Source organism: Malurus melanocephalus, unplaced genomic scaffold (genome assembly GCF_030028575.1).
Source record: "Malurus melanocephalus ecotype Western Australia unplaced genomic scaffold, MMel_1.1 scaffold_83, whole genome shotgun sequence".
Classification (NCBI taxonomy): Eukaryota; Metazoa; Chordata; class Aves; order Passeriformes; family Maluridae; genus Malurus; species Malurus melanocephalus.
This window is the reverse complement of record NW_026623315.1, coordinates 1,818,807-1,844,779: the sequence shown is the minus strand read 5'-3', so window position 1 is coordinate 1,844,779 and position 25,973 is coordinate 1,818,807. Positions and strand designations below refer to the sequence as shown.

Below are 25,973 nucleotides of genomic sequence, written 5' to 3'. Positions count from 1 at the left end.
AACATAATTAAAAGATAATAAACATAAAAATAAAAACTGTTTCCTCTACTTTTGCAAATTCTAACATTGCTGTTGTCTGCATCCGGGTTTCATTTCATAGGAGAATTAGGTCCTGAAGGCTAATGATATTCCTTCAGGCTTTTCTTTTTATCTTTCATTTCAGAAGCTGGAGTTCCTCAYGGTCCTTTCTTTATTAGCAAACTTCTCCATGCCTCACTCCAGCTTAATGAAAGGTCTGATTCTGTGGCATTAAAGGGACACTATCTACTGGAAAAATCAAACCTGTCTGAAACTCTTGTGCCTTCTGTTTGATGAGAGAAAGGAATAGGAGGAAACATGGTTTGTTTGTTCAAGAGACAATTTGGGGTTTTAAAAGCAATTTTTATTTTTATCAAGTTAATGAGGCCAAATTTTATTGTAAAGACTTAGCAGAAATATACTGAACTGAACTTTTCCCTTATTCCTTGTTATTTTACCCATCTACTTTGATGGTTATCCKTTAAAGTACTTTCTTCCCAGCAATTGAAAAAGCACATTGACGATTAAAAGTTTGCAGTGTTAACCTGGAAATTCAGAAACTTATTTTATGGTTTTTCACAGAGTTCTTGAGCGACATAAGGGGTCCATMATGAGACAAGGGTTATTTAAAACCTCCATTAATTATACAAACAGAGGGATTGAGTGCACTCTCAGCAAATGTGTTGATGACACCAGGCTGAGTGATGTGGGGATGTCATCCAGAGGGACCCGGACAAGCTCAAGCAGTGGGCCCATGGGAATCTAATGAGGTTTAATGAGACCAAGTACAAGGTGCTGCACCTGGGTCAGGGCAACCCCTGGGACCAACACAGGCTTGGAATAAACTAATTAAGAATAGCCCTGGTGAGAAGGACTTGGCAGTGCTGGTGGATGAGAGGCTGGACATGACCCAGCAAAGTGCTCTCACGGCCCAGAGTGCCAAATGTGTCCTGGACTGCATGAAAAGCAGTGTGGGCAGCAGGGTGAGGGAGGSRATTCTGCCCTTTCACTCTGGTGAGACCCCATCTGCAGTGCTGCATCCAGATCTGGGGTCCCCAGCACAGGAAGGACAAATACSTGTTGGAGCAAGTCCAGARKAGGCCACCAARACAATTAGAGGGATGKAGSAMCTCTCCTATGAGGAAAGGCTGAGAGAATTGGGATTGTTCAGCATGAAGAGGAGAAGGCTCCAGGATGACCTAATTGCAGCCTTCCAGTACATGAAGGAAATCTATGAGAAAGACGAAGAGGGACTTTTACAAGAGCATGTAGTGACAGGACAAGAGGGAATGGATTCAAACTGAAAGAGAGTAGGTTTATGTATTAGGAAGAGATTCTTTATTGTGACGGTGGTGAGGCACTGGCACAGGTTGCCCAGGGAAGAATTTGTGGATGCCACATCCCGGGCAGGGCTCAAGGCCAGGCTGGGTGGGGCTCCGAGTAACCTGGGCCTAGTGCAAGATGTCCCTGCGCTTGGCAAGGGGGTTGGAACTATTTATCTTTAAGGTCCTTTCCAACTATTCTGTGATTTTGTGAGTCTTTGTGATTCAATGGCCTCCATTCTGATTATAAAACAGCATTTCCTGACCTCACAAGGATATTTGGGACAAACACACTGCGGCGTTCCCACGCAATGGCGACGGAGGGAAGACACACAAGCAGCARAGCTTTAATTCCGCCGCTAAGATGCATTTAAGCGTTCCAGTCGTTGAGACCTTCTTGTGAATGAGCACAGCGGTGAACGCCCACAGCCGCACTCACGACAGCACAGCACAGCGGAGCACAATCCCCCGCCCGCCATTGCGTCAGGCGCGGCCGGCCCGGCTCGCGGGCGCCCCCCGGTGCCGCCGGGCGGGAGCGGCGGGGGCGGCGCAGCGGCGGCGCTTCCGGCCTCCATTTTACGCGGTGGCAGCGGCCGGAGGCCGAGGCGGTGCCGCGGTGGAGGGGCCCGGTACCGGCGGGCGTGTGCCGGGTGTCGCGCTAGTCTTTCTTCCTTCGCTCCTTGTGGGCGTGGGGGACGAGGGTGCGATCTCCCCGTGGCTGCGGTTCCGGAACGCCAGCACGGGGATGGGCTCCCCCAGCTCTCCCGGGAAGTTCGCCCCCGGCCGCTGAACCCGCCCGGAGTCCCCCCTCCCAAAGGTTCGAGCGGCGTCGTGTCCCCGGGCACGGGGAGAGCGGGGCAGAGCCGGCCGGCCCCGCGGGCAGCATGGAGCAGAGCGTGGTAGAGCACCCGGTGACCCTCATCATCAAGGCCCCCAACCAGAAGTACACCGACCAGACCATCAGCTGCTTTCTGGAGTGGACTGTGGGCAAGCTCAAGTCCCACCTCTCCAAGGTGTACCCCAGTAAGCCGGTGAGTTGTTGGCCAGCCCTTTTCCCTCGCCTTGTCGGTAAGGCTGGCACTGCGGTGACTTGGGGATAGGCGGTCRAGACTTCCCTTAGACCCTTCAAAATAAACAAACGAGCCCTGCTGACGAAGAGTGACCTGCGTGAAGGTGATGGCCGTCCCTCTGCTTTCAGAGAAGTTGGCAGTGCAACAAATATGAAGCTGTTCTTTTACATCGTGTGAGAAGATCTTACTGTAGCATCTTGAAAGGCGGTATCGCTAAAGATGCTTGCTAATGCTTCATTTAGGTTTTTTTTTGGGAACTGAGATTTAGGTATCTYAGTTAAGTGAAAGAGCTCTAAGAGTTCTGTCTGTCCTAAAATATAAGTGATATACGGAAGGTTAGCATGATCTAGGGAATTCACTGAAGTGTGGAGCATATAGATGTTTATTCATAATATTATTTGAAACATGGAGTTGAACAACCTCCAAAATTATTTCCTGTTCGAAAAGCTGTTTTTCTCTCGGCTGTGCTGAAATTTCTGCTGTCAGGTGTTACACAAACTTCTATGACAGCTGTGACTATATTTTGAAACTTAACACCTATAGCTGTTTTTGTTCCTGAATGAAATATGGTTTATTTCTGAATTCTTGTAAATTCTAAATTTGGCAATTAAAAAGAGTCTATGAAAAAAACAGAGGCAATAATATATAATACTGTATACGTGTAGAATGGCAGTCATGCAGAATGGTATATTAAAAAATTTATTCCAGAGAACTGCAGCAGCATGTAGGGCCTACAACGAGGCTTTAAAAAACATCTGAAGAAGGTGGCATTTATGCTGTAAATTATTTTTCCCCTATTTCGATTGTTGATTTATTTGGCRGAGGAAAGTAAAATAGTAACTTTGTTTCAAAAACGGTTTCTGCCTTTTGGAGAAAAAAGAAAAGCAGCCAACAGCTTCGGCTATGTCACTGGTACATTGATATCTGTTAAACAGTTTTAAGAGTTTGTGGATATAGTTACAGCCGTGAGTGACTCTGCTAAAAGAGCCTATCTGCTGTGAAAACAAAAATATGACTCCAGCTGATTGCTGCTTCATCCTTCTCACTAGACTCTCCTCCAGTGACGTGTTTGTGTTTAAATACTAGTTTTCTGACTCATCTTATGAATGATCCTGCTAAATTGAGCTCCTGAAAGGAAGGAACCTTAATGAGCAAGAGGTTTTCGTGCTGCACTGTAGGCTTTAAACAGTAGCATAGTATTGCATTTCAGTTTTCTTGTTCTGCTGATTCCTTCAGAATYTTTCTTCTGTTGAAAATAGATTCCTCAACGTGCCTCTCATTATTAAATGACTAGTTCAACCCAACTTCGTTCTGGGTTAAAGAATGGAGAGTTTCTTCAATGAAAATTATCTCAGTAATTCCAATTTAATTGSTATATACCACACTTGCAGTTAAACTAAAACTGAATACAGTATTTTTACTTCATAGGACCTTTCAAATTAAAGTAATAACATGGGAGAGGAGAAAGGTATTCAATAGGATGGCTCCTATGTATAGTAAAATCAAAAAGTATATTTTTGCCTTGATACATTTTTATTGTTGATTATTACTGCTTTTTTCAAATTTGTGTAAGACTTTTTGCTTTTAGGAGCTCTTCTTCCTCTCCTTTTTTTTCCCTCTTTAAAACAATATTAGTGTTAAAAGCTTTCTTAAAAGTTGATAAGATTTTTCTGTTYCCTCAGTATGATAGGTCCTGGAAATAACTTCTATTACAATGCTATTTTAAGGTGGTGAGAATACACCAGAACACAGAGACTGTACACAGGCCTTGCAGTGTTCTTGAAGTTAAGGGTGCAAAATAGAAATCACTTGCTGTCACTGCTGGACACACTTTTTTTCTGTGTGGCTTGAACCTCAAGTTTTCTGTGTGGCTTGAACCTCATTCCCGTATGTGCATCTGTAAATTAGTCGGTAAACTGATGGTAACTGTAAGTGTCCTAATTAAATTTGCAGGTTATTGAGTATCTGCAGAAGGTGAGGTGATTAGAATATGCAAGTGAGAAGTTAAGTCTTGAGGCAGTGTTGTTTGTSATTTTTCTGGATTAATATGTGTAAATGACTTGCCTAAATACATATAAATTTCAAATACAGGCAGATTTAAATTGGTTTAGATGCTGTTAAAGTTGATATACTTTGCTAAGTAAGTGTTAAATTACTTCGTGAGTCTTTGCTAAGATTCCCGTTCATCAATACTTTTGCTCCCTGAGTGGACCAGTTTTCACAGAGTACTGCAATTATAATGTCCCTAAAGGAAATACATACATAAAAAACCACAAAGTTGTTTTAAAAACAGCCAGTGAGTCTATATCTGGCAGATCCTACTTTCAGTACATTAACTGCTGCATTGTTTCCACCCCTAAATAGTAACTTAAAAGTGCTATTTCWCATTTCCTGTAATATCTACCATCTAGAGTTTGCCTACAATTCTAACCAGATGTGATTGTTTGGATTTTTATTTCCTGTAGAAGAATGGGAAGGGAGGCTTAGTGAACTAAAATAATATCTGTCAGGTAACTGCAATGGTATAGCTCAGAGGTTGCTTGTGTTCACTACACTATCTTAGTTTTGGTGTTTGGTAATGTGCTGGGCATAGCTGATTTGGACTAAGCGTTGCAAAAAAAACCTTGCCTGAAAAATGGAGGGGAAAAAAAAGCCCCAAAAACCAGTAGCTCTGAAGGTCTTAGTTTTGAATACGTACCTTTTAGATTCTGATCTGCAAATTGTTTCCCATCTCACTCTAAACTTTAGGTTCTTGAATWATATTTTCTGATGCCATGTGCTTGCTTCTGAAAATGGGGCTACTCCAATTATGTGGTTTTAGGTGTTTTTCAATCACAGTTCAGTGTTTGAGCTACCAGTGAGCRTATTGTTCCTTGAAGCAGAAGGTGAGGTAGTGAAATTTTCTCTGGCAGAGGATGAGTTGAATGCCTTTTCCATTTACTTTGGCATATGTGTGGACTACTGTGTTTCCACATTTATTACCTCTTCTTCCATCTATATTAAAAAAAAAAGAGCATATTTCAGAATTCCAGGCTTTCACCATGAGAATTGCAAGTGATAATCCTGTAGTGCTCAGGTAGATRTTTAATTTACAAAGGTGGTAGTATGGGGTTTAAGGCCTCATCTTCCCCWTTAAAGTCAGTGTCTTAATAGATGTATGTTTAACCTTTTATTTTGTGGTTTTCTAGGGAGCTGAAACTCATTTCTGAAGGCCATGTAGTCAGCTTTGACGAGTTGTTTTAATCTGACAGCCTCACCTTTGTAAAGTATTCATATTAAAAAGTTACTTGTATCATGTTTGAGAAGATACTTAATTAGAGGGGGTCAAAGAGGGACTCGTTCATGAGGTACTGAAAAGAAGAATTGACTGACCATGTAGAAACCTGCATTAGGAGTGAGTGCTGGATGGTGATTTGAAGATTTGGAGTTTAAGGGGTTTTTGCTGTTGTACTTTGCTTGTTTTAAATTCTTATCTGCTCTAATTAATCTCTAGATTGTCTGTCTCAGGACCCAGAATTAAGTATACTAAGATTTTTCTTCTGACTTCACTGGTCAATSTAAAGCAGCAAGTTTCCAATTTACAGGAAATTAAAGTTTTCTCTAATCTTGATGCTAAAAATTCTGATTTCTTTAAGAAGGTCTTTCCAAAATATAAAATGCAGTTTTGCATTCTGTTAGCAGCTTGTTCCAGCTTGAAAGGAGCAACAAAATGGTATAGTTCAAAGGAAATTACTGACATGAGTCAGGCATTTTTGTTGTTTAAATGTAWATAGAAATAGCACAGCATTGTTGTTGAATGTACTGTCATATTTTATGAACTTGAGCTGCTAATAACAGCTGCTGTGTTGTGAGACTTAGAAAAATAGTGTCCTATGTCACTAATTAAAAATACAGAAAACCACAGAAGAATAGAGAAAATGATTTTTAAATAGAAGTGATAAACAGTTCTGCACAGTATGTGGCAGGTTATGAACTCGTTCTTTTTAAAAACATGTTCTGAATCATGAATGGCTGGTAGGGCTTTGGGAAAAAAGTTAAAGGAAAAGCTTTTCAGATTTACTGTGTACTTGTTAGAATTATCTGCTTTGAGTACCTGTTTTGTTCTAGTGATAYGAATTTTTTTTCCAGGTTAAAAAAAACCCAAACAGATCTGTATTGTTCCTATATTCTGCTAAGTTATTTGGGATCTGTAGAAAGCTATTGCAAGAAAAAAATGTCAAAACTTCTGTGAAAGCCTTTTCTAATCACAGAGATTTGGGTCTCAGTTATTTGTCTTAGTATTTTAATGTGAACAAGACATCAGAGTGGGCACCAGAAGGCTGGGATAGAAGGAGGAGAGGTGGAAGACTTGCTGTTTTCGTGATGGGGAAATTCTTCAAATAGTTCATGTTGATAAYACATGTCTGTTCCATTGATGTTAGGCTAGATATCTTCATTTAGCACTTGCTTATGGTAGTGCTCACTTTCAAGTGATAAATGCTGCTGAATTAATTTGGGGGGCAAGTAGTCATTAAACTGAGCTGATGTGACCATTGGATTTTCTTTAATATTCTCTCAAAACTGGTGAATATTTTGGAGCTTTTTTTTTTTAAGGAAAAAAGGAGCTATGCATTTATGTAGTTACAGCATATTAGTGACTATTAACACCTTTTTTTTGACAGCATAAACTGAGTTGAGTGGGGTTGATGTTTTCCTTTCTCGTGTTTAACCAAGTAAGCTGCTTGCTTTAGCATCCCGGATATCTTACTGTAGATAGGTACCCAAATAGTTTCCTTTTAAAAATAATTTTGTTATTTCTATTGTGTAGAATAGTTCAAAGTTACTGTCATATGAACAGYATGTCGTATTTTTTTAAAAATCCCTTTGTTTACAATACTAGATTATTTTAAGTTGTGAAACTGTAAGAATAAGGAAAAACGCTTATTCAGGTTGGAAGGCTACCTTAAAAAATGCTTTTGCTGCTTCTTGCTTTTTAATGCTTTCCTTTTTGTTTTATGATACTGGTTTTGTTTTGTTTTTTTTTTTTCTTTGGGCGGTGTGAGGGTTGGGGCAAGGACTAATAACAGAAAGTTCACATTGAAAAAAATTGAAATTTGTGCTCTTCTGCATATTTTAATTGGCATTCCATCATTCTTCTGACTTTCTTTAGTGACCACTAACCAGCTACTTTTCCATCTATATTTTCAGAGAGTACCTGAGACCAGGAGCAGGGTAAAGAACAAATCACTAAAAGACAGGAATTTCTGAATATACTTTAAAGTTTTCCTGACAAGCATTTGCCATGAAGTGCTGTTAATTGTTATGGTTGTCTTGCTGAGTGCTTAATAGCAGAATTCTTTTTCAGAAGTAATTTGTGAGCTGGACTTGGTGGTTGGGCTTAGAAGGAATTTTCTCATTTGCAAATGTTATCTCCAGCTGTACCTGCACAGCAGGATAAAAGCTAAATTGCTTTCTTTGTCCCCATCTCCTAGTCTACAAAGGATCAGAGACTGGTGTATTCTGGCAGACTGCTTCCTGATCATCTGCAGCTGAAAGACGTTCTCAGAAAAGTAAGCGTTATATCAACACCATACAATATTTGATCAAACTCCCTTTTTGGAAAATAGGAATTTAGATTTGTGTTCTTTAACTTCACATTTTCATTTTTATATTGAGGCATGTACCCATATAATGTTATGTTCTGGGAAATGTATTTTTGAGTATCCCTTGTGTGTAGGGTTATGATAATTGTGGATTGAGGCATGTTTTCAATTGGTGGGAGAGCAAGGAGGCTATGTTAAGTCCCAAGCGATATGTKGTGTATGACAGAGTCATGGAATGATTTGTGTTGGAACAGATCTTTCCTAGTTTCAACCCTCCTGCCRTGGGCCAGGGCACCTTCCACTAGAYTAGGTTGCTTAGAGCTCCATCSGACCTGGTATAGAYTTMWTTGGTCAGYTACCACTGTCATGTAAATGGAGTAATACAATGTATTTGTGTTGATTTGGGACATCATTTAAATTCTCATACAGGCTTAAATCTGGAACTTAAATTAAGAATGGCCCYTGTGCAAGCAGATAAAGAGTAATATATAATTAATATATATAAAAGAGTAATACACAAAAACAGAATTCTAGATTCCTGAATAATTTCTTGGGAAGGCTGTTTGTTGTGTTTATGATTTGTGAGTTATTACCCATTCCTGATTGATTTTTGGTTCTTGCTCTTTTCATTTCCTTTTTTTTTTATTCTGTTGGTTCCTATTGGAACAAATAATTCTATTAATATGATTTTGAATTCTTCAGTTAGCATTTAAATCCCAATCCTGAATATGCATGACATCTCATGGCAGAGAAAATTTTGGAATACATGCACTTGGTTTTCAAACTGATTCAAATAGTTYGGGTTGATGACACCAAGTAATAAGGACTTCATTAAGTTAGTAAAGTTCTTAAGAATGTATAGAACAAGATATTTAGAGTAGATTATAAAGAACTTTTGTTTCAGTTTTGATGGTGACTGAAATCATGATGCATTCTGTTGAGSAGTCTGAATTCTTTGTATACAGCTCAGGATGAATCAATAGCTGTTATTGAGGAAATACTTCAGGTCCTTGCACAATTTTAAATCCTGTGAAATAGGTAACTCTGTAATACAGGGCCTGGCTGTTGGTAATGATACTTTTTTGTAAWATATTGAGATAATGTGAGAGTGGGTGGGTCACATTTTAAAACTTCATATGGAGGAAAGTCTCTAAAGGTGGATTGTGCTTTAGTGAAAGTGGGCAACTGAACTTCAGTATTAACAGATGCAGAGGAGTCTTGAGTATTACTTCAGCAGATTAACACTGCTGTTCCTTTGTAATCTTTATTCTGAAATAGAKTTTATTAAATGGGATTAAACTCCTTACCAAAGAAAATTATTGCAGTTTACTATGTGTAGGTTTACTAGAAAACTGAATCAGGACTRTTGCAAGCCAGTCTATCTCCTCTACCATTTAAAAGTTCAAGGAAATGCTTATATAACTTATCTCAAAGCTCAGTTTTGCTTGCTAAGGACAAAATGAAATCTGAATTCCTTAAATTCACTTGGCTTTCTTGCTGCACCCTGGTTTTAGAAAACAAGGTTTCAAAGTGCATATGTGCTAGGGGAGAAACTTTGTAACTAATGTCTTCCTTCACTATGCAAGGGTTTTACTTGACTTTAAAGCATTTTCGTAGTTACAGGCCTTGGGTGTATTTAAAGAAATTTGGTGGATTTGAAAACACACCAGTCTTAAGCCCAAAGTTAGAAATCTGTGTTGGAAGAAGAGGAATTTTTTGTGCTAAAGCTTTTAAGAGATTTTGGAAAAAAAGTATGATTAAATTTAAATTCAATCTCATTCTCTGCCATATTATTCYTACTGGTTTATCTATAAATTCCTAGTATTATCTGAGGATTTACTGAATCATTCAGTTTAGCTTTGTAATGCTTGTTCCTTGGTGCTGACCAGTGTCATTTCAGTGATACAAAATGCCTTGAGGCTTGAAGTTGTGACAGTTTTCYAGCACAGTGATGTCCAACACGTTACTTATGAATAGAAATATGTTACAATAAACTGTCACATTTAATAAAATCATATGCTGTAGGCTTGCCAGTGATATGTCTAGCTCCCCTTGTCTTTCCCAGGGCATACATCCTTATCTAAGAAGAAGGTGATTAGTTAGGTTAAAGGCTTTTGACATGGTCAAAGTGCTGATCACCTGGGTTCAGTGCTTTCTTATCCTTGCTATCACTGACTGGTTAGAAATTACWCTTAATGTAACAGAGAGGCTGTGCTTGGGGTTAGGGACCAGTACATGGGGAGGAGTTTAAATGACTATCAGTGTGCATTGGCTATGCTAGCAGTAGTGCACAGTGGTGTATAAAAGTATTTATCTAGTTTTCTTTATTCCTAGAGATCAAAACCTCAAAACTGGGTAAATGGCTGTCACAGCACTTTTATATATAGTTTAAAAAAAACCCTCCAAATGCAGTATTTTTGAATGTCATCTCATTAAAAATGGCAGCTTGCCTGCATCATAGTAATTCAGAAGAAGACAGAGGGATGTTTTTGTTTCTCCTCTTGTTTAAAATTTAGYTACTGAGGAAGCTGCAGTGTGCAATTTAAATATGCAACCATAGCTATTCTGTTGCTATGGCTATGTAAAGGGATATTCTCATTTGGTGCAGTGAAATAGCTTCAGATAAAAGTTGTTTTGGCCTCCAGATTGGGGATGAGTATGTTCCTGCAGAATTGGCATGGCCTTGCTAAATGGTGGTATGCGTTTGCTTTCTCATTTTCAAAATATTTAGGAATACTCAAGCTTCACCTAGCATTTTGAATAGCATTCCCTGAGCTTGGAATATCTGCAGGGGCCCTTCAAGGTTAGGCTTGAGCTAAGCTAAGGAGTGAGGTGAATGCAGTGGCTGGCACGTTGTTCTTATCTTGGTCTGCTTGTGGCATTCCAGTGCCTGAATTTTTTCCTGTACCCTGATGTGTCTATTGAATAACACTCTTTATATATCTCAGTGCAAATGTAAGCATTCTTAACTTTAGGGAARCTGAGCCCTTAAAAGGTTTGAGATTTTTCCAAAATAAAAGTTAAAGCATGTGATAGACTTCCTCATGTTTCTCCCAGGGTTCTTCCACTGCAGTTCTAGGGAAAACTGGGATGAAGTCAGTGTTCCATGTTATTGTGGACAGCTTCTAAGAAGACATTAGCTTTGAAACAGTAGGATTCTCTTGTGCTACACTCRAGTGTTGCTTTATGGTCTCACTGTTTTGTATAATGTTTCTATGTTGCTTGCAACTTTGAAAGTGAATTTTTAAAGACCATTTTTACTTGTAAATTTCTCTAATATTGTTGCTTTAGCTCTTCAATGTCTTTAATTTTTAGCAAGATGAATATCATATGGTTCATCTGGTATGTACATCTCGGACACCCCCAAGTTCTCCAAAACCCAGCACCAGTAGAGAAGGTCACGGAGCTTCAACCTCCAGCAGTAGCTCAGTGAGTTTTTTCATACACAGGACATGAATTCCTTCTATGCTAAGGAAATTTGCCAYTAATTTCTCTTTTAACTTTTTATATTTGTCTGTAAAATTGTATGTTGAAAGTAGAGCATGCCATATGAATTTGTGCAATTGGACTTGTTTATCTAAGGGTGCCATTTTATTTAAACAAATATGACCTTTTTTCAAATTGTAGTACAATTATGTTTATTAGAGGATAACTCACTACTTTTTCTAAGCTATTCTTTCTTTTTARYACTGTATTGAAAAGTRTATTTTCCTTTCTTTCCATATAYCCGTATCTTTGGCAGAAATTGAACAGTGTATTCAGAATTTTAAAAAAAAACTGAGTTCAGGTTTGCTTTGTRAAAGTTGAAGAGAGACCAGTCAAAATATTGGTGTTGTCATGAGATACAGATGGAACTTGGCCAGGATTTATTCTGTTTGACAGGAATTGRCCGGTATTTATGTATGAACTTTGAGGTAGTCATAGTGTCTGTAAGACYGTGAAAAGTAGAAACAGTTCTTTATACTTTCATTAATTAAATTGTTAACAGAACACGTTTSTTTATGGCGTTTGGAGCCTTCCCCTCTTCACACCCTCTAAAAATGATKATGATCTTTGGTTGCACTGTGTTTTAAATACAGTTATGATTTCTGTTGAGGACTTGGTAGTCATTAYTGTAATTCTTTGCTTTTTCCAGAGTTGGTAGTATCACTAAGCAACTATTGAAGGTTAGTCAGAAAGGGATATAAAAGTACCATTGTAGGTACTTTTCATCTGAGGTATGTGTRTTGTCAGCATTTGGGAAATGCCCTTTTAAGATGTCTTCATTCTGCTGTTGATAAGGGCCTGTGTTAGGCTGCAGTGTGACAGTTGGAAACATGAGCAGTTTAAGCACTGGTAGAGAGGAGATTGTGGCTACAACATCTTTTCAAAGACTGTTTATATTTCTGTTTGCAAGTAGGACGCAAGGGGCCTCCTTTGTGAGTGTTTTGCTGCTGTGTACATCAGTTGTAAATGTTGTATTTGAATGACTGTATTAATGACTGCTTAAAGCAGGCAGTGTGCAAAGTGCTAAGTTCATCATACTTTGGAGGCAACAGCTTAAACCCAAAGCTTCAATGGTCCTTGTCCTTCCATTTGTTTTTTCTTTTTACTCCGTTCCACCCCCACTTACTAGTGGTAGATTTTTCTTGTTTCCTTTGTAGGGCAAATGTGATATGGATGTCATATGAAATTAAACCTTCTCACTTCCTGAGTTGTCCAAGTTAAAGAGGATTTTCTACTGAGTAAACATTACAGTAGTTCTTAGCAACAGGATTTGGGGATTCATTAAAACTGAAATAATGCATCTCAGTGGCCCAATTGTAATCTTGTTAAGGTGACAGTTCAGAAGCCAGGTGTTGTCTTACTTCCAAAGTTAATATTAATTGATAGCCCCCTTCCAGTGGTGAGCACAGCAATTTGGATTGGGCAGCTGGCACAGTGAACAGGATGAAGAATAGAAGTGGCAACTAAAGACAAGGATAGAGGAATAGTATTTTAAGCGACTGCAGGCAGGCACTGTTGTCTCTGAAGGTAGTCATATCCTAAGGTTGTAGTTACTTCTGTTAATGATAGCCACTAGAATTTTTGTTCCTGCTAAATATTCTTTCAATTAAGTTTGCTTCAGCTTTTTGAAACTGTGATTCCCAGTGACCTGTGGTTTTGTCTGAAAACTATCAAGTATTGAGTCTTTCTGAAAAATTCCTTTTTTTCCCCATGCACCTAAGTGCAATTTTAAATTTCTGTTTTTACAAAGGCTTSCCAGAAACGATGAAACCACAGATGACTTACCCAGTGTTTACATTCTTAATAAAACTTGTGACAAAACATTAAAGCAAGYAGTTTTTTTAAGACTCAGTAATAAATCTTGTAACTGTGGCAAAAGATCCACAACCTCGATTTCATTTATTTTTAAGAATTTAGACCGTTCTGGATCAACTGCTKCCTCACCCACAAACCAAGAAGCTTCTTCTACGTCTTTGAACACTAGTGCAGATGGAGTGAGGCATCGTAATCTTCCACAAGCACACAGCAATCCCACGCCAAGCCACCAGTTCCCTTATTTAATGCAAGGGTAAGTGAGACTGAAACAATCCTTACTCTTTGATGCTCTTTAAAGTGCTTAAAATGTTCAGTTGCAATTATGTTTCTTACACAGTCTGCAGAATGATTTGGCTAGTTCACCTTGAAGCATAAGTCATATTAGAAATGCATGAAATTAGTGKTTTTGGCCAGAGTCAGTGAAAGATGAAGTCCTCTTGGTGCTCCCCTTCAGGCTGGTTTTTCATATTTTTCTTTAAGTTTTCTTTGCTCAAATTTCTTGGACAAGGGCATGTAGTGGATATAGTTAATAATAGAACTGAGAATTATTAATTCTGGTTGTCTTTTATTGTAGTAGTCAACACTAAATTCTTATCAGAATATGATGGTTTTTAGTTTCTGACACATAAGAAATGTAATTCTTYGTTTTTCCATATTGGATTAAAGTGCAAAAATAGTAGGCAGGTGTTTTGAGTACGTGCAAGTGCTTGTGTATCTRCAACAGAATTTTAAGGATTTTCATACATACCAGTGAAAGGTAGCCAGTGTACATTTCTAGATCAGGATTTTCATACATACCAGTGTACATTTCTAGATCAGATCTGTTATTTATTTTGTGCTTAAAAAGCAGCTTTAGGAATTTTAACCCATGTGATCTTTGCAACTGCTCAAACATGTTTTTGTTTTTAGTAGTAGTAATAGTTTCTTCCAAGGGGGAAACGGGAGGATGGTATGTTCTGAGATGATGGTTGTCATTTCCTCAGGGAGAATTTTCAAGTTTTCTTTCTGAGAGGGTGTTCTCCCAGCACTGCATAGATTCTAGAAACCTACTTTGGAAAATGTTGAAACAAAAAACCCTAAGGTATGAATGTGCTAACAGCAACAATTGTTTCTGCTGCTGGAAAGAAAAMAGGTGCCAAGAGCTGTTGGAAGTTTATTTAGTTTCAGTTTAATTTACATGTTCTCATTAGAGTTAACTTAGACTTTACTATTGCTAGTTTTCATCTTGAATTTGTTAATTTCTTTTTTTTATGATCGGAAATGTACTGTCTGCTAGGAAGAGATTGCCTTTGGAGTGGGTGGAGCACTTATGTCATTCTGAGCTAATGCATCTTCACAGAAGTGGTCATACTTGCCTTTCTGACAAAGCTAGGAGAGACCAGGTTGACTGTCAAGACTGATGTTGATGTCATGTAGATCAATTCTAGAAGCAATTTATTAYGTCTTGTGTAAATTACTAACCTGTAAGAAGTTTTACTGTTTTTCTAATTATCTTTTCACATAGACATATAGTGAGTTTTTGTCAAGTGTGATGAACTGAATAGGCTGTGGATTTCGGAAAGGCAACAAAACCATTGTTCAGTCTTTGGGCTGAATTAATTCATGTTAGTTTGGGAGACATTGCTGTCTTGGAAAGAAAGAATAACTTAAAAGTAAATTAAAAATACTGAGTCTGACGTGCTATGTGAAGCTTGTTATGTGGATTGAGAGGAGTGGATCTGTAGACTGAAAGAAGTGCTGAGAACGTGATACCACTGTACGTATTTCAGGGGCTTGAGTCTTACTTGGGCTGTCACTAGCTTGGTTACCTGGAATCGGGTCCTGCATGTGGCTAAGGTGCATTAGCAGTGCACCCAAATCACACATTTCTATTTTGTATAATCTAAAAGGAATCCAGATGATGATCCAAGAGCATTCTGTGGTGCAAACAGAACTGTAGTAAGAGGAAGTGATTGGAGGTTTCCAGGAGTGCATTCCTAATCTGAACAGAAATGCCAAAATAAACAAACCCTAAATAATCCTAGCCTTTTTTTTTTAAGTATTTTAATGGAATGCTGTCAGAACTTAAAGTAGATCTTTGTGAACTGCTGTGTGCTGGCTCTGCTCAACTCCAAATAATCTGTTCCCAGTGCCTGCTGGAGTCTGCTTGCTTCTTTAAAAACCCTYTTTAATGCTTTAGTAATCTTCTCAGATTCATCTGGTTTTGCTTTTGGCCATTGCTGCTTGTATTCCAGCAATAAGAAATGCCCTCTTTTTTTTTAGCTGTCTCTTAAAAATCATTTGGGACAATAGGATCTGGCTTTAATGTAACTACATGCAGATCAGGACTTGTTAGGAAGATTCATAGCTGAAACTGGCATTACTTTGTTGTGTTTGGTCATGAAAATATAAGAAAAATACTCTAGCTACAAGATGATCTATAGGCACTACTGATGGGGAAAAGTCCAGGTGTCTGAAAATTTCTGTGAGGGTCAGTTTCTTTGAGCATTTTGCAATACTTCCATTGATTTATGCAGATAAGTAATGTGAATGTTAGATGATTAAATTATGGTTTTGCTGTTTTTTTCCAGCTTCTGGCTTAAAGCTGCAGTGTGTGAGTTAAATATACTTTGGGAAAAGAGCATTTAGTTCAGATTGTTGAAGTATTACAAGGAAACAAATTAAAACTTTCTATTGCTTTTGAGTTTTTGCAAATTCTGTTTTCAGAAAATGTAAACTTTTTGAGGTGGGACTGGGCAAGTAGTTTATATATCTACTGAGTTAGTCGTAACTGTGGGGAGCAAGCACAGCATTGTCTGCTCCTGTGGACTTAGTTGGAATCAGGGCCTCTACTGTGCCATGCAGGTACAAAAAGRACAGATGGGCTTAGCCCTGACAGGGCTTCCATTTCACACTGAAGAGCAGCTGGAAACAGTAAACAGACAGAAATGTCAAGGCAGTGAAATCATTTGTCAAGTGTGGGTGGCCCATTTAGTGAAATGTTTCATATTGTGCACACACTAATGTTTGAAAGCAAACAACAGAATGACATACTGACAGCATGCAGTATATTCTAGTACATAAATACTTCGCTGCATTAGTCACCTTTGCTCACTGTRTTTTCCTCTAAGTAGCAAATAGCATAGCAGAGGATACTGACATATCAGTGATATCCCGGGCTCATATGAGATGAACCATAAATGAGATGYGTGTGGGTCACGGTTAAACAAATGCAGTTATTATCAATCAGGTAGGTTACAGAGAATGAGCTTTTAAGTCTGAATATAAAAAGGCTTATTTTTCCACTGGTGGTGAGCAGTATCTTCATGATGACCTTACCCTCAAATTCAGTGCTGTTTAGTTCCTTTGGGTGTCTTCCATAGACCTAAGTAAGTAATTTTGAGTTTTCTAACCATCCTGAGAAGCACTATGTGTCTTTCCAGAATATTCTGAAGCTACCGTTTGAACTGTTTTCTGGTTTATCCAACTGTTCTTTGATTGTCTGCTCTGCTTTGTTCTCCAGTCTTGGAATGCCTGTGCAGTTCCTGTTTGCTTCTTTGTTCTTACACTGTTGCTGCCATTCTTTTGAAATACTCTGCTTCCTACCTCTTTCTCCTCCTTCTGGAAAAAAAGATGAGGAGAAAGTATGTGCTACTTTCCTTTTTTTTATTGAACAGCAAGCTGCCTTTCTTTGCTGAGAAAGATCCTGTTCCTCTGGGGAGATTCTTCTCACTGAAGTACATTCTTACACTGTTTAGTGGTGATTCTGAATTTCATAAGCTAGCTTAATACACTGGGAAGTGTAATAGCTGTATAATTTGGCAACATCTGCCTCATTTTGATTTTTGATGAGTGAACAAAATACTGCTGTACTAGTTGTCATTCTAAGCCAGAAGCCAGCTGTAAGCCAGTCTACTTTTGCTCAATTAATGGAGCCAGATCTTGAAAAACTAAGTCTTGCTTTTTAAAAAGTCACGTCTTCTAGAAAAGATGTTAGGAAAAAAATTAAAAACCCACCAAAATTGAATGTGAGAGAAAAGAACGYGACATAACTGAACTTCTGTGGTTTGTCTTTTTTGACTGTCTACTTAATCTACTACTAAACTTTAAGACATCAAGAAAGCTGCTTTTGAAAGAGTTTAGAAGAAAGCAGAGGCTCAAGTCCAGTAATATTTCTGAAAGATGTATCTGTGAGGGCAAGGTGTTAGCCCAAGGCTTCTCAACTYTTTTTTGAGCTCAACATAGCTGTTACAAAGAAGAGCCCTAAAATCTGTATCTGATGAGAAAAGCAACWGCTGAATTCCTTCAGAATTCACTTGGGCAAGCTGGGTAGCATGTGTTTTGGTGACTGATATAGAAGTGAGTGATTCTGCCTGTTCAGAACCCCATTTGATTATCTACCTGATTGAAATTGAGACATTGCTCAGTAGTTTGCCTCAGCATAGTACTTAACTGYCACTCATGTAGAATATTAAAATCATCTTTACATTTTGARGTCAAATGTTTTATGAATTTTGGGGGAATCCTATCTCTCAAAGTGTTTGCCAGTTCAGGGGATAGAAAAAGAAATTCTTGCAACTGTAAATCATAATTAATGTTTTTCAGTAATAGCTTCACAGCATTGCTGTTTCAACATGTTTATTATGCATAAAATMAATAGCATCAGCGGGGCTGCAAGTTAACCCTTTATATTTTTTAAACAAACCTAGACTAATGCTTCTWTGTGTTTGGTGTCAGGAAACTACTTTTGCTTCCCCACCTCCCATTCCCCCCTCAAACGGTTGTCAAAACAGGTTATGGCTAAATGCAAACCTGACAGTTTTAGCAGAGGTCATGGAGTTGCATGGCAGGTTCTTGTCCAGAATTACAGTGAAATATTTATTCATGTGTAACACGGAAAAAAAGATTTTAATGTCTTCCTCCCATCTTTCTTTCTGGGCATGTCGTGTATATCTGAATGCCTGGTAGACTAATGAAATCTCTTGGTGATATCTTTGCAGGGAGTGCCTTACTTAGGGAAAGGTGTAGTCTGCAGTACAATTACAGCAGTCTCAGCTTTTGCTGCCTGCAATCTGAATAAACTTTTCTTCATGCTTTATACTCTCATGCTGTCCTGAAAGAWGTCCTGGTTTACTACAGTTCACTACATCAAAATCTTTTGGGAAAGAGTTGGAAATCTTGCCAAAACATGCTATATGCTCTAGGAGGTAAGAGAGGATAAGAAGTCTAATATCAGACAAAATCAAACGTAAAACTTATGTACAAGAGTTTTGTCTCTCTTGCATGTGAATTGGAGTTAAAAGGCCATAGGGAGAAGAATCACATATGCTCAAAATATTGAAGGGGCGGGAAATCCTTTAGTGTTCTTAGTTGCAATCTTCAGAAGCTGTATTTGAAAGATTAGTTTGTTGTCTTTGTCTTATGTTATTTCTTCATGTCTCTGATCACAGTGATATTTCAGGTATTGCTTCTAAAAGATACAGAACATAGTAAGTTTTCACTTTWCAGCTCTTTTAGCACCTTTAAGGGTGGTCTCTGAATTTAAAAGGAATTGTGTGGAACAATTTCTGCAGTTAGCAGTCTTRAAAAAGTTTTGTCATTGTTTTGTCCCAGAGATGCAGCTAGTGACATACGAAATACAAAAACAAATAACTTTGCTTCTTAATTTCTTTTATGAAAATGCGGTGCTTTTTTGGGATGTGTTGGATGATCTCACTATATGTTATTTCAGTGCATTATTTTAGTAATGAATGAGAGGACAGATGCTACTTTGTTTTTTAATACTAGCACCCTTGATAAATGTCACAATTCAGAGCTAAATATTTTTCTTTAAATCATTTTCTAGCAATATAGGCAACCAGTTTCCAGGCCAAGGTGCTCCTGCTGGATTTTCTATGTATCCTGCATTCAGTCCCTTACAGATGATATGGTGGCAACAGATGTATGTCCGTCARTACTACATGCAATAGTAAGTTTGCATTGTCTTAGAACTGAGCTATACTAGTGAAAAGAATATGTTAAAATGTTTTTTCCAGGATCAAAATGTCTGTTTATTTTGTCTGGCTCTGTTTTATACTTAGTTTTGTCCAGAAAATTATGAAATCATTATTGGATTAGAATTAAATTAATGTTTTAGTAAGTAAAAATCTAAGGGAAAATGCAATTTGTTTTGACATGTGTTACATCTGAAACTGTAGCAGAGAAGACAGGCTTAGTAATTACGGTGCATGTTTTTTGACAAACCAAGTTTATGTTTAAATTTTCAGCCAAGCTGCTGTTTCAGCCCAAGTGACTTCCAGTACTGAGCCAGCRAGATCTGCAGTTGCCCAGGCTGTAAATTCAGAACATGCTCCTGCAAATGAGCCTGCAGCAGTGCCAAATGTAGCCGTCCAGGAGAACAGGCCTGTAAACCAAAATGTTCAGATGAATGCACAGGGTGGCCCAGTAGTGAATGAAGAGGATTTCAACCGGGACTGGCTGGACTGGATGTACATGTTCTCTAGAGCAGCAATTCTTCTGAGCATTGTATACTTCTATTCTTCTTTCAGTCGGTTTGTCATGGTAATGGGAGCCATGCTGCTGGTTTATTTGTGAGTACAACAGCTGAGTATAGCTGCTGATCTGAGATGTGAAGTATGGTGCTAATGTTTATTCAATTTAAAACTAAAAAATTACCCTCCTGCAAAAATTTACACACTATTCCTTTACAGTAGGGTGTGTCTGTTAAAAAAATATAATTAAACAAATAGAGAAACTATGTGAAGAAAGAAGTAATTCTCAGAATGTTTTTACAGTAAGTTGGGATTCCACTTATACCTGAAACACAATGTTTTTACATATTGTTGACATATAGCATTTTGGGATGAATATTTAGAAAGTGGAGGTAAGTGGAGGAAAGCTCACTGGTCAAACATATACTTGCATGAACTTAAACTTACTGCTTGGATATGAAATTGCAGAGCTAAGCTCATGTATATTTCCAAAATAACTTACGGAATGTGTGCGATGAATTTTGTTAGGCAGMGGTGAGGTAGCAGTGCTGTAATGCTGAGCAGTAAATCTGGTAGAATTACGGAAACTTAGAAATTTTTTAACTACCCGTCATAAAGACCTAAGCACTGTGTTTGTTTGAGTAATACTAGTACTGTTGTCATCACTTCCTTTTGCGTACAAAGATACCTTAATGATGTAAATAGAAGTGGATATGCTTGATAGTTTGGACTCACGTCATTCACTGAGAGCTTCTTTACATTGTAGTTTCAGTCCTCACCTGGTTCTTTCAGACAGGTAGGGTAGKTGAAGTCAGAATACAGACACTTGGAAATGTAGGAGAGGCTCATTTAATTTACGATGGTGATGTGGTTCAAGCATTAGCTGAAGGTTAAATTCCTTTTTTCCACAGAAAACCATATTTAAGAAAATAACGGCTGCCTTTGGAAAGTTATTTAACTTAAGTACTTAAAAATGGGGAGGAGACCTATAAAAAGTTAATGCTTTTTAAATATAAAAAGTATTCTACACATTTAATCACCTAATCATGGCACATTCTTTGTCTTTTGGAACAGCAAGACCTTAACACAGACATTTAAGGATAGCTGTTCAATCTAGAAGGATGAATTACAGAAAAATAGATGTAACTTCATTTGTTTGAAAGTACTTACAGAATTTGCTGCAGTAGTCAGCTGTAGAAGAAAAAACTTTTTGTTCCTTTTGAAAGAGAGGTTTTCAACTGTTCCACTTTCTTACATAGACACCAAGCTGGATGGTTTCCCTTTAGGCAAGAGGGAGGCCAACAACAGGCAGCCAATAATGCAGAAGTGAACCGTGATGGGCAACATGCAAATAATCCTGATCTTGAAGAGATGGTGAGTAAGGGCASACATGTCTTTTGAGACTCCTATGTATTATATTGTAAAGTGTGTGGTAGTGCCTGGACAGGAAGTCAACTTTTGTGAAATGAAGCTGKTTTAACCAGAAAGCTTTTCAGCATTGTCCTCGGGTTGTGCCTGCTGCTTAAATTCTGTTTCTYCAGTCTGACAGTTACTGATGGTCTCCAGTCACAGACTTTCTTCATGCTAGTTACTTCARAAGGTTATTCTGAGAGAGGTCACTTAATGTAGGAAGAATACTGCTGGTTACCTTGTGTCAGAATTCTGAAAAGAAGCAGTTGAATTGCTTCAATTTCTGTTTTTAAAGGAGCGACTTATGGATGATGGGATTGATGAAGACAACGGAGAAGATGCAGGTGAAGATGGCAATACAGAGCAGCAGCCTGGATTCATGGCTTCTGCTTGGTCCTTTATCACGACCTTCTTCACATCACTGATCCCTGAAGGGCCTCCACAGGTTGGCAATTAAAGTGGAAAAGGAACTGTGTCAGGCAGCCTCAGTAGCCATATGTAGAAGTGGAGCAGATTCTAGAGAGTGTTCTAAATACAGTGCAATTTCTGAAAATTTATAATGTTATCTTTCTGATCATGGTGTACAAAAATGTGTATTTTTTTTTTCTTTTGGCTTTCTCATGCATTGAATATTTTAAGCACAAGTGGACTACTAAATGCTTTCTTTAAAATTCTTCTTTTTCTGAAGAATAAAATGTAAAGWTACTGGTCTTCCATGTTTTGTTTTAATTTCAAATGTGTGTTACACTGAGGCAAAGAGCTTGTATGTAATCTGCACCATTACCTCTTTAAAGAGCTGTTAAAAATATGAATGTTGACAGACCTTTACAAATGCTATTTCTCTGAATAATGTATCTTGTGTTAGTTTGATGCAGGGTATGAATTATCACATGGGATTTGGAACTTATACCATTCCTGAGAGAATGTCATCAACACAAGRATTACTTGTTAACGGTGTTGTCTTCATGTCAGAAAATAGTAAGCTTTTTAATTTTAAAAAATGAGAGCTTTTTCTTGACACTGTACTGAAGTTCATTAAAGTTGGAGTTATTTGACAGCTCTTCAAAGACAATTGACAGTGATGGCATAAACCTTAAATGTTTGATAAATACAGTACTTTTTAAGGAAAATATAACTGCGCTGGGGCGAAACATGTACATTAGGTTTTTTAATAAAAACTGTTATGGTAACTCTTTTGGATGTTTATATGCATATTTGAATGCAAATGGCTAAATAGTGCCTCATTAAGGATGAGGATATGATTAATTTGAGAGTGTAATAAAGTTATCATGGTGGCATTACTGACGTTGACTAAAGTGATGTGTTTGTAGCAGTATACAGTTGCAAGTATGATCTCAACAGCAGACTCTCTGTATTCTTTGACTTCAGTAACCTAATTAAAACTGAGAAAAGGAAAATGGTACATGGGAGAGTAGCACAGTGTCAGGTTTTTGGTTGCTTTCTTTAGATTTTAATCATAGTCAAGAAGGTACATTTGAGTTTATTCTTAATTCTGAAGTTGCCATGTGCTCTCTCACTTAAAAATGTCTGCAAAGATTCTGTTACACTACTACCAAAGGAAAAGCTATTTGACTTTCTAATTTCCAAGTAAAGGGCAAAACTCTTGAATAGTCTGAAAAAGTGATAARTAGAGATTTATTTTTCGCTTGCTTATCTTAAACTGCTATGCAACGAAGTTTTAAACTCAAAGAAAACCTTTAAAATTTTAAGCTCTGAAACATCTGTAAGGATTTCTAGGCCTCACTGAGAGATGACTCAATTGCAAAAAATAAATCTGAACAATGGTTTTGAGGTGTCTAAGTTAAACAATCTTGAGTTACAAAATATTTCTAATTTACAAGTTTGTCAGAGGACAAATATATGTCTTGAAAATATCAATTATTTTATTTGCTGTATGGGCAGCAGTGATAAGTCATGTTTAATTATGATGTTTKCTTTGTATTTTTACTATGGAAAGCAGCTCATAATTTAGGTTCTTTACTATATATACATAAAATTTGTAGACCTTTCCCTGAAGTGTTACCTTTTTAGTTTGGCRGATTGATCTAACTTGACTAATATTTAAAAGCTGTGACAAAAACTTACATTTTTAAAGCACTGTTCCAAGTGTCAGTCTTGGATGTTGTAGGCCTTATTTCTGGAATACATTGAAGAAGTTTCAGCTGTTTCATGTGAGTGTTCACCCTCTCAATTTTGCCAAASTTTTTCTTTTACCATTTTTCTTTTTGTTCTGTGTTAGCATTCTTGTAAGCTGTGCAGTTATGACCTGCCAGTATCCAGCTATCARCAGCCATTTATTCCTTCTTACTGATGTTGTTCAGGTTTATTTGTTTTYGATGCTATAGGCAGCAATTGGTGGCAGTTCTCTGCTGCTAGCAGACTAGACTAAGAAAGTTGTTGTTACATTGTTAGCCCTGGTTTGGTTAAAAGGTGSAGAATTGTCACTGCAGGTTTGTATTCAGACAAGGATAAATTTGTTGACAGGTTTCAGAAGGTTGAAGTAGKGAAATGGGAGATCCTGGCATTTGGTTGGATGTTGAGGGAGGTGTTCTGAGAGCTTTAACCAGAACACAGAGCTGGAGCGATGCGTCATAGAGGCCACACTTCCATGAGATTGTCTTAAGGTCAAATCATCAAGATACAAGGAAGGAAAAGCAAAAATATGGTTATTGAGGAAAGTGAGTGGGAAATAACAGTGAGATAGGAAGCSTTACCAAAGAGTTGGAGGCAGGGGAAAGCAACTGGCAGAAGCAAAAGTAAGATAAGGCTGTGATCATGAGTAAATACAAAGCAAGCACTGAAAAGCAGATTGAGGTAAGAAAGATGCACTTTTTAGAAAARGAAAGAACTTGTTGAAAATTAGTTGAACTGGATCTGTTGTATGTGTTTTTGAGCAATTTGGGTAAAGAATTGAACAGCAAAAGTATATGAAGTATACTTCAAAGTTATGAAGTATAACAGGTGATGATGAGAGAGAAATCAAAAAACTGGGAAAAATAGTTGCTTTTTCTTAGTGTATCCTTGTAGAAACTGTTCAATAGCATAAAGCAAAACATAGTTACGTAGTATATGGTTCTAGGCAAAGTTAAATGCAGAACTGTAGTAAAACTGGWATAAAATGGAACAAGAGGCATGAGGATTAAGGCAGCATAGTTTGGGCCCTAATTGACCTGTGCATCAACCACTTTTGCAGCTTTGAATATAGAAAAAGTGATTAAAATTAATTCTTACCTTTACCTTGCAGGAAGACCTGACATGACAGATGCATTTTGATTCCTCTAAATGTAGGTTAGCAGCGAGTCTGTGGCAACATGTGCAATACCTTTGTGGTGTGTTAATGTAAGAGACAACTCACATCAGAAACAGACACAAGTGTAGCATRTTATATCCATCATACTTCTTGCTGTGAAGAGAGAGAATAGATCAGCAGTGCTGGTGGAGCAAGTGTATGAAAAGAGCAACACACAGCTACTCCTTTGCATGATTTCTTACTGTCATGCTTTGAAAAACACTTTGCAACTGATGTGTATTGGTAGAACTGCATTAATTTCTCAACCACAGCATACGCTTAGTTTAGCAGTGCCACTGTTGGCTCAAGAARTTGTCATGGTTTAATCTCAGCTGGCAACTATGTACATGCAGCTGCTTGTTCACTTCCATCTATCTCCCCCATRGAATAGAGGAGAGCCAGGAAAGAAGTAAAACTTAACAGGGTGAGATAAGAGTGGTCTAATAACTGAGATACATTTAAATATAATGGTAATGCTAATAATTGTAGTAGAAAGTGTAGAGAGAAAAACCAAGAAAAAGGAGGCACAATACAGTTCTTCACCACGTTCTGATGAATGCCCAGCCAGTCACTGAGCTGCACTAGGCACCATTTTAGCTTTCCCCAGTTTATATGCTGTGTATGGCATTCTGTGCTGTGAAATGTCCCTTTAGCCAGTTTAAGTCAGCTGTCTTGGCCATGCTCTCTCACGGCCTCTTGTGCAGCTGCTCTCCGGCAGAGCATGAGAAACTGAGGAGACCTTGATTTAGGGTAAGCACTGCTCTGCAACAACCAAAACTTCCATGCATTATCAGTGTTGTTCTCACACTGAATCCAAAACAGAGCACTTCTTAGTACTTGCAGCTGAGAAGAAAATTAATTCTATCCCAGCTGAAACTAGGCCACAAATGTAACATAAAGTCAAACTGGAGAATTCTTAGGTACAAAATTGCAGACAAGGGATCCTTTTTCTCCTGTTGTGAGCTTGCAATCTCTTGCTCATGCTGCTGGTTGGTTTGGAGACCTTGARAGGCAGAATTGGCTTTCCACTTGCTCCCTGTTGCTCTTAAATTTAGGTGACTCATAGAGAAGTTACCACCTGATACTCCAGGAAAAGTTTGTCTAAGACCTTACTATTGCTGCAGCAGAAGGAAAATGCCTCAAAGCATTGTGGGTGATGTTTGTAGTCTTAATAGCTCATGCAAAATGACTGACGCTTCTGTCAGATGGTGCAATTAGTCATGTTTCTGCTGCTTCTTTCCTGTACTTACTGGAAGTTTTCTGGTGTAATATGTTTTTAGCAGTCTTTGCTGCTGACAGGAAACAGTTCAGAATTTACCCCAGTGACCWATTTTAGGATATGTTTAGATGTGCTGTTGCAGACCCAACTGCAGCCTAGCTGGGGGCACCCTTGTTAGTAAGGTTGGGGACCTGCCTTTACTCTAGTGCCAGCCAGCTGCCAAAGCCTCCAGGGTGTGATATGAAAGCTTTGATGATCTTCGCATTCAAAT

General features: G+C 38.1%; 1 protein-coding gene across 5 annotated transcripts; it reads left to right on the top strand.

Moving 5' to 3' along the window:
• The first annotated feature begins 1,898 nt into the window (after positions 1-1,898).
• Positions 1,899-22,478, top strand: HERPUD2 (HERPUD family member 2). 5 transcript variants are annotated; one of them, XM_057367726.1, is made up of 8 exons: positions 1,899-2,371; positions 7,882-7,959; positions 11,308-11,421; positions 13,389-13,546; positions 19,118-19,240; positions 19,539-19,862; positions 21,050-21,137; positions 21,469-22,478. In XM_057367726.1, exons 1-8 carry the CDS (start codon positions 2,225-2,227, stop codon positions 21,628-21,630), a joined length of 1,194 nt encoding a protein of 397 aa, XP_057223709.1. In that variant the 5' UTR covers positions 1,899-2,224; the 3' UTR covers positions 21,631-22,478. The 5 variants fall into 5 exon arrangements, with proteins under 5 accessions (XP_057223709.1, XP_057223708.1, XP_057223710.1 ...); XM_057367725.1 differs by having other exon boundaries at positions 21,023-21,137; XM_057367727.1 differs by lacking the exon at positions 7,882-7,959 and having other exon boundaries at positions 21,023-21,137.
• The last annotated feature ends 3,495 nt before the right edge of the window (positions 22,479-25,973 follow it).